General features: G+C 48.5%; 1 protein-coding gene across 13 annotated transcripts in view; it reads left to right on the forward strand.

The window, feature by feature from the left end:
• LOC100671951 (ultra-long-chain fatty acid omega-hydroxylase) overlaps nucleotides 1-8,373 on the forward strand; it is an 81,493-nt gene extending 73,120 nt beyond the window's left edge. For all 13 annotated transcript variants that reach the window (XM_064280882.1, XM_064280890.1, XM_064280880.1 and 10 more), the window contains 7 exons: nucleotides 399-666; nucleotides 1,870-1,936; nucleotides 2,028-2,157; nucleotides 3,256-3,389; nucleotides 4,138-4,202; nucleotides 4,913-4,995; nucleotides 5,758-8,373. In XM_064280882.1, the coding sequence (XP_064136952.1) occupies nucleotides 399-666; nucleotides 1,870-1,936; nucleotides 2,028-2,157; nucleotides 3,256-3,389; nucleotides 4,138-4,202; nucleotides 4,913-4,995; nucleotides 5,758-5,935 (925 nt within the window). In that variant the 3' untranslated portion in view covers nucleotides 5,936-8,373. The remainder of the gene's footprint in view (nucleotides 1-398; nucleotides 667-1,869; nucleotides 1,937-2,027; nucleotides 2,158-3,255; nucleotides 3,390-4,137; nucleotides 4,203-4,912; nucleotides 4,996-5,757) is intronic.
• The last annotated feature ends 10,822 nt before the right edge of the window (nucleotides 8,374-19,195 follow it).

Below are 19,195 nucleotides of genomic sequence, written 5' to 3' on the forward strand. Positions count from 1 at the left end.
ATATGGTTTGCAAATAAAGTAAAACCTGTGAAAGTCAGAACTTGTATAAGGCAGAAACTTGTCGGAGAAGGAAAACTCAAATATCTTCCACTAATGGTGATAGAAAAGTGCTAAGACTACACTCTGTCAAAGTGGAAAACTTGCGAGACTCAGAAAAACAAGGTAGTCCTGTCGAGTTCTGGCTCTCACGATTTTCATTGTATTTTCTCCCATCCAGAAGGTTGTAGGAATTTAGCTTCACTGATGCTACATCTATGGTGGAAGTCCTTGTCCCTTTCTGAGTCTCTGTTTGTCATCCATCTAATGGGAAGAGGAAGTTACCTTTGCCAAGTCATGGGTCTGGCTGGGCTGGGGCGAGGGGATGGGCCAATACTCATGGCCCTGTTTCTCCTTGGCAGGAAGATGAGTGATTATATCTCAGCCATCATTGAGCTAAGTGCCCTGGTGGTTCGGCGCCAGTATCGCGTGCACCACCACCTCGATTTCATCTACTACCTCACAGCGGATGGGCGGCGTTTCCGGCAAGCCTGTGACACCGTGCACCACTTCACCACTGAGGTCATCCAGCAGCGGCGGCAGGCACTGCGAAAGCAGGGAGCTGAGGCCTGGCTGAAGGCCAAGCAGGGCAAGACCTTGGACTTCATCGATGTGCTGCTCCTGGCCAAGGTGAGGCTGGAGCCCTGCCCAGGCCAACCTCCCTGTAAATTCAGCACCAACTGCATACAGGGTTCAGCGTTAACATAGATCTAGGATGCAGAACACGTAAGACTTACAAAGATGAAATCCAAAGCCCTGAAGAAAGATGACACTTGTCCTGAGTTGACTCTGACTTACGGCGACCCCAGGTGTGTCAGAGTAGAACTGTGCTCCGTAAGGTTTTTCTTTTAGTTTTTTTTAATTGTGTTGAAAGAAAGTAGACATAACAAAACATAAACCATCTCAACAATTTCTACATGTGCAATTCAGTGACACTGATTACATTCTTCAAGTTGTGCAACCAGTCTTGCTGTCCTTTTCCAAATCGCTCCACCACCATTAATGGAAACTCAATGTCCACTAAGCAAAAACTCCACTTTTCCCCCCTCCCTCCTTCCCCTGGTAAAAAACCCAGTGCCGTCAAGTCTGCTGCCAGCTTGCCCCTGGTAACCACCAATAAACTTTCTTTTCTATATACTTGGTTATTTCATGTAAGTGAGATCAAACAGTATTTGTCCTTTTGCTACTGACTTATTTCACTTAGCATGACGTTTTCAAGGTTCATTCCTGTGTGCTATGCCCCACAGAATTTTCAATGGCTGACTTTTTGGAAGTAGGTTGCCAGGTCTTCCAAGATGCCTCTGGGTGGACTCTAACTTCCAACCTTTTGGTTAGCAGCCACGTATATTAACCATTTGCACCACCCAGTCACCTGTTAGTCACCTATTAGTGGTACTTCTGTGGACTGGTTGAACAGCATTTGGGTTCTCAATTTGGATAGTCATGGATTCCAGTCCTGATTCTGCCATTTAATGGATATTTGTTCTTGGTCCAGTTACTCCTCTCTCTGAGCCTCAGTTTCCCTATTTATAACCTGATGATAGTAAGCCCTTCACAAGGTGTTGTCATGTACCCATCACGATGCTTGGTGTTAGGAGCTGCTCAAGAAATGTGAACTCCTTTCTTCCCCTCACCTTTTATTCTCCTTCCTTCTTTCTATCTTTTCTGGACAAGTTGCATACCTCCACCTGCCTGGATTATGTCCCCCCAAGGCTGGGCTTCAGAGAGGGGGGCCTGTATCTGACTTTGGAGGACCCCAATGATGCAGAGGGTGGGGTGAGGTAGGCTGAGTATCCTCTATCTCATTCTTCATTTCATCATCCTTCATTCCAGGATGAAGATGGTAAGGAACTGTCTGATGAGGACATCCGAGCTGAGGCTGACACCTTCATGTTTGAGGGTGAGGACGTGGGAGAAGGGACACCATTGTCTGCAGATAGCACCTGTGCTGTCTCTGGGCAGCCTGTATTCAACAGTGCATCTTCCTGCAGGTCATGACACAACCTCCAGTGGGCTCTCCTGGGTGCTGTTCAACTTGGCGAAGTACCCAGAGTACCAGGAGAAGTGCCGGAAGGAGATTCAGGACATCCTGAAAGGCCGGGAGCTGGATGAGCTGGACTGGTCAGTTGGGGTCAGTGGAGTGATGGGGGAAGGCTCTGCTCAACCACATATTGACTGTGTGACCTAGGACAAGTCACTTCAGTTTCTTGAGCTTCTAATTCCTCAATCCTAAAATGAGGATGGCAATAAAGCATATTAAAAAAAAAAACTCCAAACCACATCCATTGCTGTTGAGTTGATTCATGGTAACCCCATGTGTTACAGAGTAGAACTGTGCTCCACAGGGTTTCCTTAACTGGATCATGAACTAAGAGTTCTGATTAATCCAATTTGGTGCCCTGAGTTTCAAAGGAAAAGAATTATTATGTAAATATTAAAATAATAGACTAGATATAGAATAATAATAGAATAGTAAATAATAGAATGAGTAAATAATTAGTAAGTAACAAAAAGGGAAGACCAAAGAAGAAAGGATGCATTCAAACTGTGGTGCTGGTGAAGAATATTGAATATACCATGGACTGCCAGAAGAACAAACAAAACAATCTTAGAGGAAATTCAACCACAATGCTCCTTAAAAGCGAGATGGCAAGGCTTCAGCTCACTTACTTTGGACACATCATCAGGAAGGACCAATTGCTAGAAAAGGACTCATGGTGACCCAATGTGTTACAGAGTAAAACTGCTCCATAGGGTTTTCTTGTTTTTTTTTTTAACCTTTATGGTAGCAGATAGCCAGGCCTTTTCTTCCGCAGTGCTGGGTGGGTTTGAACCACCAACCTTTCAGCTAGTAGTCAAGCACTTAACCATTTGCTCCACCCAGGGTTAGGATTTAACACATATTTTTTTTGAGGGGGGGATACAATTCAATCCACAACACTGAGTGTTAGTGGGTTATGCACAGGGCAACTGCAAATGATGGGAGTTGGGGTCTAGATGAGATCCTGAGCATGTTATGGAGCAGAGCCTTAGGGTGTGGATTGTGAAAGACCTTGAACGTAAGGCTGATGCACTTGAACTTGATCTTAAGGGCAGTAGGGAGCCATAGGAGGTATTTGAGCTGAGGTTCCCTGCTCAGCTGCTCCTGAGTTTGTGTGTGTGTTTGAGGTGGGGGTGTCACCATGGCCTTGTCCCAAGTCACAGCTCCCTTCTCCCCAGGGATGACCTGACTCAGCTGCCCTTCATCACTATGTGCATCAAGGAGAGTCTACGTCAGTTCCCGCCTGTGACCCTCGTTTCCCGCCGCTGCACAGAGGATGTCAAGCTCCCAGATGGGCGCATCATCCCCAAAGGTGCACTGTCGGCATAGATGGGGCAGCTCACTGTGTACCCCTGGGGTGTGTGTGTGTTGAGGGGGAGGCAGATGTAGATGAGTCCCGGTGGAAAGGAAGGAGTGGGGGTGGTGGGGTTGGGCTCTGTGAGGGAACAGGTGGAGAGTGTTGGTTTCATTCAGTTGCTGGGTATCTGCTGGGGATCGAGCCCTGTCCTGGGTGGTGTGGGCATCTAAAGAGGCCTTGCGTATCACCCAGTCTTGTGGAGAGACAGCAGGGCACAGGCAACCCCAGCCAGATGGGTCAGGGATAGGCTAAAGGTAGGGATAGGAAGTGGAGCACCCCCAAATATGGAGCAATGGGTCTATCTGGGGAGGAATGCAGAGTGGGCTGCCTGGAGGAGGGAACATGGGAGGAGAGTCTTGGAGGTTGAAAGAGAAAGAGCACGTTTATGGAATGGATCCTCAGGGATTGTGAAAAGCCTTGAATGCCAGATGAGGCACTTGATTTTGAGGGCAGTAGGGAGCCATGGGAGGTGTTTGAGCTGAGCAGGAACAATGTCAGATCTGTGAGTGAGGAAGATGCCTGTAGGGCCAGCATGGCAGCTGGAAAGAAAGCAGAAGGTGACAAGGACCTTGCAGGGAGAGGCAGGGGGAGTGGGCGAGGTAGCAGAAGTTTTTCAGGGAAGGATAGACAAGAAGTGGTGGCAGGTGGGTTATGGTAAGGCCCTGGCTCACTGCAGCCCCGCCGACCCCACCTCTCACCACAGGAGTCATTTGCCTGGTCAGCATCTATGGGACCCACCACAACCCCTTAGTGTGGCCGGACTACAAGGTGAGTGAGCACTGACCTTCCCTGCCCTTGGCTCCTTCCTTGGTTCCGGGGGACAGCAGAGCCTCCCTTCCCCTGCCCCCAGGAAGCCAGGGCTGGTGTAGAGCTTGAGCACCCTCCATTTACTCACACCTTTTGTTGTTAATTGGTCAGGTCAGTAAGTATGTATTGAGCACCTGCTGTGTGCCAGACCTTGAGTAGGCACCGAGTGTGAAGAAATAACCAGGCCAGATATTGTTCTCCTCCGGGAACTCATGCTGTTGCATAGGGGAGACATTAAGCAAGTAAATAAAGAGGATTGTTTTGGAAGTGATAAGTGCAACAGAGGAAATAAATAAAAATGGGGGGAGCCCTTTAGCTCAGATGGTTAGGAAAAGCCTTGACAGAGAAGAGTTGTTTGAGCTGAGACTGGAAGCGTGTGAAGAGCAAGGGGAAGGGCATGCGAAATGGAGGAATTGGCAAGTTCAAAGGCCCTGAGGTAGGAGAAGGCCAGATTGTAGTGAGTGGGTGGAATGAAGGAGGAGGGCAGGGGTCACAATGTGCTGGAACGTAGCTGGGTGAGGTGCTTGGAGTTGATTCTGTGGTGATGAGAAGCTCACTCACCTCCTGCTCAGCTCTGGGGTTCTCTGCATCCAGTTGGGTTGGCCCCAGAGGCTGAGGGAGGGTGCCAGGCTGGGATGGCTGAGCCAGCCTCATCTCTTCCTAACTCCCAGGTTTACAACCCATACCGCTTTGACCCGGAGAACCCACAGCAGCGCTCACCGTTGGCATATGTGCCCTTCTCTGCAGGACCCAGGTAACTCCTCCACTTTTCCCATCCCAGCCAGGTGTGGCAGGAACCCTGAGGGCCGGGAATGGGGGGGCCAGGGATGTGCCCATCAGGAGCAGAGATCACACCCCATTCAGGGGTCCTGGCACTCACTCCGCACCCTCAATGTATCAGAGGCCCACAAGTCAGACTCTGCAATAGCAGCGCCCTGTATTGAGCACCTACTGTGTGCCAGATCCTGAGTTCTGGGCTCCCTGTTCCCAATGGCTCTTCATTAGGCAGCATCAGGATTCGAACTCCAGACCCCCAGGTCGCATGTATTTAGGGATTCCTGGGATCCCATTTAAGGACCTCTGGTGGCACAGTGATCAAAAGCTCAGCTGCTAACTACCAGCCGCTACTTGGAAACCGTATGGGGGCAGATCTACTCTGTCCTGTAGGGTCGCTATGAGTTGGAATAGACTGGACGGCAGCAGGCTTGGTTTGTTTGATTTTGGTGGCATGGCAGTGAAGCTCTTGGCTGCTAACCAAAAAGGTCGGCAGTTGGAACCCACTAGCCGCTCCGTGGCAGAAAGATGTGACATTCTGCTTCCGTAAAGATTACAGCCTTGGAAACCCTATAGGGTGGTTCTATTCAGTCCTGTAGGGTCAGTATGAGTCGGAAGCAAGTGGATGGCAACGGGTTCAGTTTGGGGATTCCATTTTCACCCTCACCCAGTTCAGGATACGAATGCGAGGCCCTCACAGTCTGGAAAATGAGGCCTGAGCCCTGGGTCCTCGTTCTTGCAGGAACTGCATCGGACAGAGCTTTGCCATGGCTGAGATGCGCGTGGTGGTAGCGCTGACGCTATTGCGCTTCCGCCTGAGCGTGGACCGAACGCGCAAGGTGCGGCGGAAGCCAGAGCTCATTCTGCGCGCCGAGAACGGCATCTGGTTGAACGTGGAGCCACTGCCTCCACGGGCCTGAGCGCGGGCCCTTGGTACTGGGGACAGGCTGCGCCCAGAGAGACTCAAGCCCCGCCCCGAGGGCCCAGGCCCCACCCCCGGAGGACTGGGCTCCACCTTTGAGCAGCCCGATGGTGCAGGCCACTCTCCTGAAGGCAAAACTGCATTCCCTGAGGGCCTGGCCCTGCCTCTTGAGCGCACGGACCGTGCCTTTTGAAGTCCATGCTCTGCCCCTGGAGGACCAGGCTTCACTTTTGAGAAGCCTGATGGTGCAAGCCATGCCCCTCAAGGCAAGACTTGTCTCTTGAGGGCCTGACCCGATCCCCTCAGTTCCAGTTCCTGTCCTCAGGAGTTTGAGAGACCAGGCTCGGCCCCGCCCCCCGAAGCTAAGACCACGCCCCCACAGGTGTAGGGTCCCAGGTTCCGCTCATTGAGCCTTCCCAAGACCTAAGCCCCACCTCTTGGATTCAAGCTCCGCCCCATGCCGACACCAGGCTTGCTTCCAAATTCAGGTCTTGGGAGCTGGACCAGGAAGTCAGAGCCCTGGCCCTGGACCTCACTTCCCTCCTACGATGGGCTGCCTCCCAGGGCTCAGTATGTTTGCTTTTGTTGTTCTTTTGTAAATACAGTCCCTTGCAAGCCCCTTCCTTCCTCCCTTGCTCAAGGGTCCTCCTCTGAGTGTTCTGAGTTTTGTAGAATAAAACAAGAGATGCGTCTAGCCAGACCAGACCCTTACCCCTCCTGTGAGGGGATCTGGGTCATGGGGAAGCAGTAGGGTGAAGCTGTAGGGTTGGAGTTTTAGAAGCTGTTTGTCTTTGGATATAAACTTGGGACAGTTCGTGCAATCATTTATTCCATCAACAGACCACATATTAGTTAAACGTCTCCTGGTACTGGCAGGCCTGCTGATGGGTCGCATGTGGGGTCTGGGAGAAGGAAGGGGACTCCAGGTTTGGGTCTGAGTATCTACAAGGATGGCACTGCTATGAACTTAGGTGGGGAACATTGAATGGAGTTAGTTGCTTTTTTTGGGGGGGTGTGGGATCAGGATCTCAGTTTAGGCCAGAGGGTTTGGAGATGCCCCTGGGACTCCCACTTGGAGATGTCAAGTGGGCAGGTGAATGGGACAGGTCTGGAGCTCAGGAGGAATTCTGAGTTGGGGATGTGCATGTGGCATGCACAGTGTTTGTTGTTGTCAACCGCCACCAAGTCAGCTCTGACTCATGGCGACCCCATGTACAACAGAATGAAACGTTGCCCAGTCCTGCATCGTCAGGATCGTTGGTATGCTCGAGTCTATTGTGGCAGCCACTGTGTATTTTGAGTGCCTTCCACCCTGGGAGGTTCATCTTTCAGCACTGGAAGATACTGGACAACACTGGACAACATTCTGTTATAATCCATAGGGTTTTCATTGGCTGATTTTTGGAAGTAGATTGCCAGGCCTTTCTTCCTAGTCTTAGTCTGGAAGCTCTGCTGAAACCTGTCCACCATGGGTGACCCTGATAGTGTTTGAAATACTGGTGGCATAGCTTCCAACATCACAGCAACATGCAAATCACCACAGTGCAACAAATTGACAATATGTAAATGGTGTTTAAAGCCCCAAGACTGAATAGGGCTCCCAGGGGTGATGGAGGAGAGGTTTAAGGACTAAGCTCCAGGGTCTTCAAAGTTAGTATAACAAAATTTAGTGTATCGAGAGTGTTTCCTGTGTGGCCTTCCCATATAATCTCATTTCATCCTTACTCCGGTCTTCTGAAATGAGTACTGTTATTATTAGCCCATTGAACAGAGTTGGAAACTGAGGCTCGTGCATCAAGTGACTCACCCAGGATCCTACAAGAATGCCCTTACGCTGGGGCCTCAGTGGGGCCCTTAGTCCTTTTCTGCCCTGTTCCCCGGTCTTCTGGTCCTGGTTTGTGTTGCTAGCCTCCGTTTGCCTGGGACAGGGTGTCAGCAGGGGCTGGGGTGAGGTGGGGGGCGCCTAGGACAGGCGCCAAGGCCTGGGAGCAGGGTGATGCTGGAGGCGGCAGTAGCATCGGTCCTGGGGCGCCCCCTCGTGGGGTGTGCTGGGATCGTCGGCTGGGTTCTCAGAGTTGAGTCCAGCCCGAGGTTACCAGCCTGTTCCTACAGGACTCACCTGGCTCACGCTGCTGCCGCCTCTCCCAAAGCCCTGTCCTGTCGAGGGTCTCCAAGCGCGCATCAGTCGCCAAACACCCTCTGGGTCCCCTCGGTGCAACCCTGACGCCGAAACTAGCTTGGCCTTGGGATGCGATGTGTGTGGGTTCCAACCCCGGCTCTGCCTCGTCCTAGCAGTGGCTTTGGGCACGTGACTGCCCCTTTCTGAACCTCAGTTCCCTCTTGTTATGTGGATTTTACGGGATCATCATGCGTGTATGGCACATTGAGATTCCTTTACAAAAAGCTGTGATGGTGGACGGAGAGAGGGAGGAGGGAGGCGGGGGTGGGAGGGGGAGGAGCTAGTGTGTCCCACGGTTCCGCTGCACCTGCGTGTCCCAGCCCCGGTGAGAGCCCTTCCTAAACTGGTCTTGGCGCCCTCTGCTGGAGAGTTCTGACACAGCGAGCTCTAAGGGGTCTCGTCTCAGTTCACTTCGTTAGTGTGTGTGTGACTACGTTTATAGGAGCGTGTGCGATGTGTGAGTGTGTACGTGTTTACAGGACTGTGTGTATGTGTGTGTGTGCGTGTGCGCGTATGAGTGTGGCATGTGTATGTGAGTGCGTGTATGTGAGTGCATGTGTGTGAGTGTGTTTATGCAAGTGTCTTGAGTGTGTTTATGTATGTGTTTGTCTGCATGCGCGTCAGTGTGTTACTGTGTATGACTGTGTGTGTGTGTGTGTGCAAGTTTGTGAATGTGTGACTGTGCAAGTTTGAGAGTGTGTGTGCGTGCGTGCGTGCGTGCATATGTGTATATGTATGTGCTTGTGGGTGTCTGTGTATGCACGTGTGAGTGTGTATTAAGGGGCGAGAAAGGGGGAGAACCCCTCTGGCTGAGTCACTTTATCAGTCCAGCATCAGACTGTGCTCATGTTCATCTTAGCAGCAGCTGTGGGAGCCCCTCCCCATTTCCTCCCTCACTGTTGCAGCACAGATAGAACAGCCCAGAGAAATAATGCCCTGGGAAGCAGCCCTGACCAATGACTGGTGGGTATTGGTGGCTCAACACCCCTTGCTCCCTCACCCTTGGGTGGGATGACTCTCAGGTGCGTACTCTCTGCTGTCACCCTGAGGTCCCCAATGAGACTGAACTCCAGTTGCCCATGGTGGGAACTTCCCTGATAGCACATCCTGTACTGGCTCCTTCCCTCCCTTCCCCACTGCCCTGCCATTGCTCCCTGTGATCACTTCTTGTCCTAGGGTCACCTCCAAATAAAATATTTGCATTCGAGTCCTTGCATTAGGCTCTGTTTGTGGGGTACACACACATGGCTCGCTCCTCCAATCCCCACAGGCCAATTTTATGCCCTTTTTAGTGAAGAGGAATGTGAGGCTCAGAGAGGGCAAATGACATGCCCAAGGCTACACAGCTGTCAAGTGGCAGAGCCCGGTCTCTGCTTAAGGATGTTTAGAGTCAGCAAGGACCCTGGTGTGTGTGCCAGAGGGACCTGGGTCTCCTGGCTGGTGTCCATGTCTTTGTCCTGTCATAAAATGACAACAATAATGGCAAACACACACTAGTGCTGCCCAGGTACCAGAGAGGGCTGTTATAAGCACTTTACACATTACCCTTTCTCTCTGTATATACAGCAGGCATACATATATGTATGTATACATGTATATATACATATGTATCAGAAAGTAGTGTGTGTTCAAGAACCCATGGTACTGAAGGAAGAAGTCCAAACTGCACTGAAGGCATTGGTGAAAAACAAGGGTCCAGGAATTGATGGAATACCAACTGAGATGTTTCAACAAATGGATGCAGCGCTGCAGGTGCTCACCTGTCTATGTCAAGAAATTTGGAAGACAGCTACCTGGCCAGATGACTGGAAGAGACCCATATTTGTACCCATTCCAAAGAAAGGTGATCCAACAGAAGGCAGAAATTATGGAACAATATTATTAATATCACATGCAAGTAAAATTTGCTGAAGATCATTCAAAAGCGATTGCAGCAGTACATTGACAGGGAGTGATCAGAAATTCAAGCCGGATTCAGAAAAGGATGTGGAACCAGGGATATCATTGCTGATGTCAGATAGATCTGTGTTTTATTTTATTTACCTGTGTTTTATTGACTATGCAAAGGCGTTCGACTGTGAGGATCATAACAAAGTATGGATAACGTTGCGAAGAATGGGAATTCCAGAGCACTTAATTGTGCTCCTGCAGAACCTATATATAGACCAAGATGCGGTCGTTTGAAGAGAACAAGAGGATACTGCGTGTTTTCAGATTAGGAAAGGTGTGCGTCAGGGTTGTATCCTTTCACCATACTTATTCAGTCTGTAAGCTTAGCAGATAATCCGAGAAGCTGTCCTATATGAAGAAGAATGTAACATCAGGATTGGAGGAAGACTCATTAACAGATGACTTGCAGATGACACAACCTTGCTTGCTGAGAACGAAGAGGAGTTGAAGCACTTACTGATGAAGATCAAAGACTACAGCCTTCAGTATGGATTGCACCTCAACATAAAACAAAAGTCCTCACAAGTGGACCAACAAGTAATGTCATGACAAACGAAGAAAATATTGAAATTGTCAAGGATTTCATTTTACTTGGATTCACAATCAATGTCTACGGAGGCAGCAGCCAAGAAATCAAATGTCATATTGCATTGGGCAAATATGCTGCAAAAAATCTCCTTAAAACATTAAAAAGCAAAGATGTCACTTTGAGGCCTAAGACACTCTTGACCCAAGCGATGATATTTTCAATCACCTCATAGGCATGGGAAAGTCGGACAATGAATAAGGAAGGCTAAAAAATTGATGCCTTTGAACTATGGTGTTGTTGAAGAATATTGAATATACCACAGGCTGCCAGAAGAACGAACAAATCTTACTTGGAAGAAGTACAGCCAGAATGCTCCTCAGAAGCAAGGATGGTGAGGCTTACTTACTTTACACATATTATCAGGAGAGACCAGTCCCTGGAGAAGGACGTGCCTGATAAAGTAGAGGGTCAGTGAAAAAGAGACAGACCCTTAATGAGGTGGATTGACACAGTGGCTGCAACAATGGGCTCAAACAGCAACGATTGTGAGGATGGTGCAGGACTGGGTAGCATTTCATTCCATTGTTCATAGGGCTGCTAGGAGTCAGAACTGACTCGATGGCACCTAACAACAACACGTGTAGGTATATATGTATATACATGTATATATGTATGTATGTATGTATATGTATGGAGTGGTTGGTGTGAACAGTTAATGTGTTCGATTGCTAACCAAAACATTGGAAGTTTGAGTCCACCCAGAGGCACCTTGGAAGAAAGGCCTGGCAATCTACTTCTGAAAAATCAGTCATTGAAAACCCTCTGGAGCACAGTTCTCCTCTGACACACATGGGGTTGCCATGAGTTGGAGTTGACTCAGTGGCAACTGGTTTGATTTTTGGTCTTTATAAAAGCATATGGAAACACTGGTAGCATAGTGGTTAAGAGCTACGGCTGCTAACCAAAAGGTCTGCAGTTCGAATCTACCAGGCGCTCCTTTGGAAACCATATGGGGCAGGTCTACCCTGTCCTATAAGGTTGCTATGAGTCGGAACCAACTTGACGACGACGGGTTTTGATATAAAAGCATATATAAATTATATATAAGGATATATAAAATTTATGTTTTGGGTTTTTATATAAAATTTAGGTACCTAAAACTTTATATACATATATATATAGGTACAGGCAGTCCCCAGATTACGAACAAGTTCTCTTCCTAAATCTGTCTTTGAGTCAAATTTGTACGTAAGTCAGGACAGTTAGACATGGTTCGCATCTAATGTCAGTTAGTCAAATGTTTGTCTTAGTATATAGTGTACCTTTCTATGCATAAAAAACATCAAAGAAATTCCTGCAGGTACACTAAAACATTTTTAACATAATAAAAAAAGTAAAAAAAAAACCCACTGCCACTGAGTAGATTCTGACTCATAGTAACCCTACAGGACAGAGTAGAACTGCCCCATAGGGTTTCCAAGGAGTGGTTGGTGGATTCAAACTGCCGACCATTTGGTTAGCAGCTAGCTCTTAGCCACTGTGTCACCAGGGCTCTGCCTATATATATATATATATATGCATATACATACCCACACACATATGTATATGCTGCTTTTAGGTGCCATCAAGTCAGTTCCAACTCACAGTGACCCCATGTACAACAGAATGAAACACTGCCCGGTCCTGTGCCATCTTCACAATCGTTGTTATGCTTGAGCTCATTGTTGCAGCCACTGTGTCAGTCCATCCTGTTGAGGGTCTTCCTCTTTTTCGCTGACCCTCTAATTTACCAAGCATGATGTCCTCCTCAAGGGACATACACACACACACACACATATATGTATAGAGAGAATTATTTTAAGGAATTGGCTCATGAGATTGTGGGAGCTGGCAAGTCTGAAATCCATAGGGCAGCCTGGCAGTCTGGAAACTTCAGCTGGATTTCTATGTTACAGTCTTGAGGCAGAGTTTCTTCTTCTCTGGGAAACCTCAGTTTTTCTCTTAAAGCCTTCTACTGATCAGATGGGGTCCACCCACATGCTTGACGGTCGTCTCCTTTGTTTAAATTCAACCAACTGTAGATATTAACCACATCTACAAAATACTTTCACCGTGGCACCCAGATTGTTGTTGTTGTCGAGCCAGTTCTGACTCGTGGTGACCCCATGTACAATAGAATGAAACACTGCCTGGTCCTGCGCCATCCTCACAATCGTTGCTATGTTTGAGCCCATTGTTGCAGCCATTGTGTCAATCCATCTCATTAAGGGTCTTCTTCTTTTTCGCTGACCCTCTATTTCACCAAGATGATGTCCTTCTCTAGGAAATGGCCCCTCCTGATAACATGTCCAGAGTACGTGAGATGAAGTCTTGCCATCCTTGCTTCTAAGGAGCATTCTGGCTGTACTTCTTCCAAGTCAGATTTGTTCGTTCTTCTGACAGTCCATGGTATAGTCAATATTTTTCACCAACGCCATAATTCAAAGTTATCAGTTCTTCTTCAGTCTTCCTTAATCATTGTCCAGCTCTCACCTACATATGAGGCGACTGAAAACACTTTGGCTTGGGCCAGGGGCACCTTAGTCCTTAAAGTGGCACCTAGATTAGTGTTTGATTTAACAACTGGGAGCCCTGGTGGCGCCGTGCTTAAGCACTGGCCTGCTAACTGAAAGTCTGGTGGTTCTAGCCCACCAGCTGCTCCAAGGGAGAAAGATTTAACAGTCTGTTCCCATAAAGATTTACAGCCTTGGAAACCCTGTACCATAGTTCTACTCTGCCCTGTAGGGTTGCTATGAGTCAGGATTGAGTTGATGGCAATGAGTTTGGTTTTTCTTTGGTTTCGATGGCTTTGCCAAGTTGACATATAAAACTGACCATCATAACCTCTTAATGGGAAGAGTACCAAAGAGTTAAAAAGAGTTCTGGCAGTGTAATGGTTAAGTGCTTGGCTGCTAATCGAAAAGTTGGTGGTTGGAACCCATTCAGTGGCCCCGTGGGAGAAAGACCTGGTGATCTGCTCCCATGAAGATTACAGCCGAGAAAACCCTATCACACGGGGTCACTATGAGTAAGAATTGACTCAACAGCACCCAGCATTGAAGAGTTTGCTGGCATCTTTAATTTACCATATGCAGAGGGGAGGGGGGCAAATGGCCTGTTTTTATGACACTCCACTTCCTAGGGCCCCCTCTGTAGTCTCCTGCTGTGGCTTGGGGTGGTCAGGGTAGTTTTTGTGAATGGTTTTCACTCAATAAACCCAGCGAGAGAGAGAGACAAAGGCAGAGGGACAGAGAGAGGCAGAGAGAAAGACAGAGACAGAGAGGCAGAGAAAGACAGAGTCAGAGAGAAATACAGACAGACAGAAAGACAGAGAGAGAGAGAGGCAGAGTGAGACAGAGAGAGAGAGAGGGAGAGAATAAACAAGTAATCGCTCACAAAGACACTCCTTGTGGTGGTCCCTATCTGCTGCGCATCGTCTGACTTCTCCGGAACCCTCCTCCAGGCTTTCCACCTCCCAGCCTCCACTGGATCTCCTGCCACTGGCCCAGGAGCCTGGCCACCCACCTGGTGATCTGCTCTTCCCTGGCTCCCAGGATCTGTTGGGTTTCGAGTCCTTAATTGTGTCTAGTAAAACTTCCCCACCCACCTCCACCTGAGTATGGGGCCAGATTTCATCACCCTGTGGATCCTGGCCAGCTGGTTCATGTTCTCTCATTGTCCCTGCTGCAGCCACCCCATTTCCCCAGTGATCTTAGCACATTCAGGATGGGAGCAAGACCAGACATGTTCTCTGCTGGGCCCTTACACAGCAATGTGGCATCCAGCAAGGGATCCTTATACCCAGCCCCTCCTCCACGTCTTTCAGATTTTTGCTCAAATGCCATCTCCTCCAGGAAGCCCTCCCTGATCAACTCTGCTCAGAACAGCCCCTTGGTTACTGCCTAGCATGTTTTGATCACCACTGCCATCTGTTGTTGTTAGTTGCGGTAGGGTAGATTCTGACTCATGGTGACCCTACATATGTCAGAGTAGGACTATGCTCCATAAGGTTCTCAATGCTGACTTTTCAGACGTTGATTGCCAGGCCTTTCTTCTGAGTGTCTCTGGGTGGGTTCAAACCACCAATCTTTCGGTTAGAAGTTGAGTGCTTAACCATTTGCACCACCCAGGGACTTCCCGCCACCATCTGACTTGGTCTTATTTCCTGCTGGTTTCCCCTCTCTTGGATCAGGTGGCAGAAGGAGAGAAGGGAGCCCGTGTGGGAGGTGGGACTTTCCTGTCTGAGCCTGAGGAGGCTGGAAATTCCCCAAGGGTTTCTCATCCATAAAGGAATGTCTGAGCTGCCACCAAATCACACATGCCTGACTCATGTAATCTTCCCCAGGGAGTATTAGAAGGAAGGGGCCCACACGTGGGAAACTCTAGGGACTGCACTCTCCCCACCCCGGGGTGGGGTGGGACCTTGTCTGTCTTGTGCATCCTGTGTCTCGGGTCCAGCACCGTGCTCTGCACAGACTGAGCGCTCAGGCAACGTTTGTTGTTGAGGAATGAACTCCCTGGGGGTATAAATTCATCTCTCCATTTCACTGTGGAGGACAGGAGTCTCAGAGAGGGCAAGCAAGGTCACACAGCTGGTGACCGGTGAAATCCAGACATGAACTCATTTCTGCTGAATCCAAGTCCAGAGCTTGTTCCTTCCCGACGGCTGAGGGATGGACAGGTGGAAGTTCAGATGGTGGGCAGCCTGCCAGCTTGTCCCGGAGAAACCCATGGCTGATTCCTGAAGGGATGAATTCACAGGGGCACAAATGACAACTTTCTCATCTGTTTTGTGCCTCCACTGTGCCAAATCCTTTTTTCTCTTAAAACTGCATTTTTTTTTACTGCAGTGAAAATATACACAACAAAACACACCAATTTGACAGTTTTTACACGTACAGCTCATTCTTCAAGTTGTGCAGTCATTCTCAATATCTTTTTCCAAATCACTCCACCACCAGTAACAGAAACTCAGTGCCCTCTAAGCAAAGGTTCCCCCTTTCTCCCTCCCTCCCACTCTTGGTAACAGCTAATAAACTTGGGTTTCTATCCATTTGCCTATATCACGTAAGTGAGATCATACCATATTCATCCTTTTGTGACTGACTTCTCTCACTCAGCACGATGTTTTCAAGGTTCATCCGTGTTGTGGTATGCATCAGGACATCACTTATTTTATGGCTGAGTAATATTCCATTGTGTGTATAGACCACATTGTATTTATCCATTCATCTGTCAACGGACATTTTGATGGTTTCCACCTTTAGGTTTTTATGAAAAAGGCTACAATGAACAGTGGTGCACTGGTTTAAAGTTACATTTTAATGATAAAAATTATACTTAATGTGAAAAACAAAGCCATAGAGACATGTAAAAAGTTAAAAGGGCCTTTACTCCAATTCTACTTCCCCAAATTCCAGTTGTGCCATGTGGATTCTTCTGGATCTTTTTTAAATGCATATACAAGTGTGTGCACACGGACACACACACACACTCATAAGTTTTATATATAGAAGTAATTCATCACATGTCACTTGGAAATGGACTTTTACCTGCACTGTCTGCCTTGCAACCCTCTATGAAGTTTTACCACCCATTTTACAGAGGAGAAGACTGAGGCTCAGAGGGGTGCCGGGCTGTGCCTGAGGCTGATCACTCACAGAGCCATGACCATGGCTGTTTGGACACACATGCCCACTGCCCCACTCTGGGTGTGTGTGTGGGGAGCACAGCCCCTGGAGAAGAGCCAGCCTTAGTTTCCCACGTGTGAGCCTCTTCTCTCCAACACTTCCTGGGGAATACTCCATGATTCAGACATGTGTGATTTGGTGGCGGCTCAGACGTTTCTTGACTGATAAGAAACCCTTGAGGAGGTTCCAGCCTCCTTGGGCTCAGACAGGAAAGTCTCCACCTCCCACATGGCCTCCCTTCTCTCCTTCTGCTACCTGATTGAGGAGGCTGGAGCCCCAGCCCAGGCACCTTGCCCTTGCCATGGTGTGCTGGGGTTTGGGTTCTTGATCCTGATGAAGGAATTTTCAATACCTGCAACTGGCTTGAATGTTGGGCCACATTTTATCACCTTAACTGGTTCTCCAAGGAAGGCATGGTGTTTTCTGTTGCCTCATATGCATGTAAAAGCTCTGCAGTGAATAAGAAGATCAAAGAATTGATGCCTTTGAATTATGGTGTTGGTGAAAAATACTGAATATACCATGGACTGCCAAAAGAACAAAGATATTTATCTTGGAAGAAGTACAGCCAAAATGCTCCTTAGAAACAAGTATGATGAGCCTTTGTCCCACCTGCTTTGGACATGTTATCAGGAGGGATCAGTCCCTGGAGAGGGACATCATGCTTGGTAAAGTAGAGGATCAGCAAAAAAGAGGAAGATCCTCAACGAGATGGATTGACATAGTGGCTGCAACAATGGGCTCAAACATAACAACAATTGTGAGCATAGCTCATGACTGGGCAGTGTTTCGTTCTTGTAGTACATAGGGTCACTATGAGTTGGAACCAACTCAACGGCACCTAAAACAACAACATGTCTGCAGTGAGCATTGTGCTCCTTTAAAGAATTATCTATGTGGGATCAAACTGACAACAGAGTATAATCAATGCCACTGAATTGTGTGTGGAGAAATTGTTGAAATGGTGTATTTTTTGTTGTGTGTATTTTTACCAAAAAAAAAAAAAAATTTAGTGTTTTAAAACACCAACCATTTTATTATCTCTGATGATTCTCTGTGTGGACTGGGCCCAGCAGGATGGTTCTTCTGCACTCCTTGATCTTGTCCAGGCTGTAGTCATCTGGAGGCTCAACTGGGCTGGAACATTCAAAGCAGCTCCCTCACCTGGCTGGCAGGTGATACCAGCTGGGACATCAGCAGCTGTTGATCAGAGTACTCCACGAAGCCTCTCAGTGTGGCTTGGGCTTCCTTCTACCACAGTGGCTGGGTTGTGAGGGGAAGTGTCTCAAGAACAAACCCTCGAAGAGAGGTGAAGTGGAATCTGCCAACTCTCTTCAAGGCCCATAACTGACTGATGTGGCACCACTTCCACCAAATCCTATTGGTTAAGCAGTCACAGGCCAGCTCATGTCCAAGGGGCGGGGGGGGGGGGGGGAATAAACTTCATCTCTTGATGGAAACAAAAACAAACAAAAAACTATTGCCATTGGCTGTGGGGACTCGGGGAACATCTAGCTCAATTGGCATAACATAGTTTATAAGGAAAATGTTCTGCATTCTACTTCAGTGAGTAGCACCTGGGCTCTTAAAAGCCTGTGAGCGGCCATCTATGATACTGCACTGGTCTCACCCCTTCAGGAGCAAGGAAGAACGGATAAAACTAAAGATTCAAGGGAAAGATTAGTCCAAAGGATGAATGGACCATCTCTACCATGGCCTCCACCAGACTGTGTCCAGTAAAACTAGGTAGTGCCCAGCTACCTCCATTGACTGCTCTGGCGGGGATCACATTAGAAGGTCCCGGACAGAGCTGGAGAAAAATGAAGAACAAAATTGTAACTCAAAAAGAAAGACCAGAAGGCAGGCCAAATGGCAGAGTAGTCAGATGCTTCTGGTGGTCCTCTTACAACAAAGACCCGAAAAAACAAGTGAATCAATTATATATATGACAAGCTAGGAATGTTGAGCATCAAAGGCAAAGTTAAGAAATTGGACTGAGTGATGGCAGAGGGAGAGACAGTGCAGAAGCAACAAGGAGTTGTTGAGTCGGCGGAGCACCTCAGCCCTGACTCCCTGGCGCAACAGTGGCAGGGCTGGCGGTAGTGTTCAGGGATATGGCTGCTGCAGCAAAAGAAGGCAAGTAAAGAAGCACATCCCTGATCCCCTGGCGTGACCACAAAGGGGCTGGCAGTGGCATTTAGGAAGCAGCTCCTTCAGCGAAAGAAGGCAAGCAAAGTGGCGCAGTCCTGACCCCCTGACATGACCGCGGCAGGGACTGAGCCAGAGCACATAATCTACACACGCCTCCAGAATATGAGATAAAACAGTGCTCTCAGGGTGGAGCCAAGATGGCGGACTAGGCAGACGTTACCTCGGATCCCTCTTACAACAAAGACACAGAAAAACAAGTGAATCGATCACATACATAACAATCTACGAACCCTGAACAACAAACACGGATTTAGAGACGGAGAACGAACTAATACAGGGAAGCAGCGATAGTTTCCAGAGCCTGGAGCCAGCGTACCAGTCAGGTACGGCACAAGCACAGAGACCTGCTCCACCCCCCTGAACTAACCCCGGGAGGGGGACCAGCCGGTTCCACGGGCGGCGTGGGACGCAGCCGGTAGGAGAAGTCCCCGGGAGGCAGTGACTGATCTTGCAGCAGAAAGAGCAGCATCCGAGCCAGGGAACCGTCCCGCAGGGATTTGGACTGCTCGCAGGCGGCTTCATTAACATCTGAATAGCCTGAGCCAGAGGGAGAACTCTGATAGGGATCTGACTGCAGTTTTTTTTTAGCGGATTTTCTGGAAAAACTAGTTTCCCAGTGATGGCTCGGAGACAACAATCCATATCAAACCACTTAAAGAA

This window comes from Loxodonta africana, chromosome 3, assembly GCF_030014295.1.
Source record: "Loxodonta africana isolate mLoxAfr1 chromosome 3, mLoxAfr1.hap2, whole genome shotgun sequence".
NCBI lineage: Eukaryota > Metazoa > Chordata > Mammalia > Proboscidea > Elephantidae > Loxodonta > Loxodonta africana.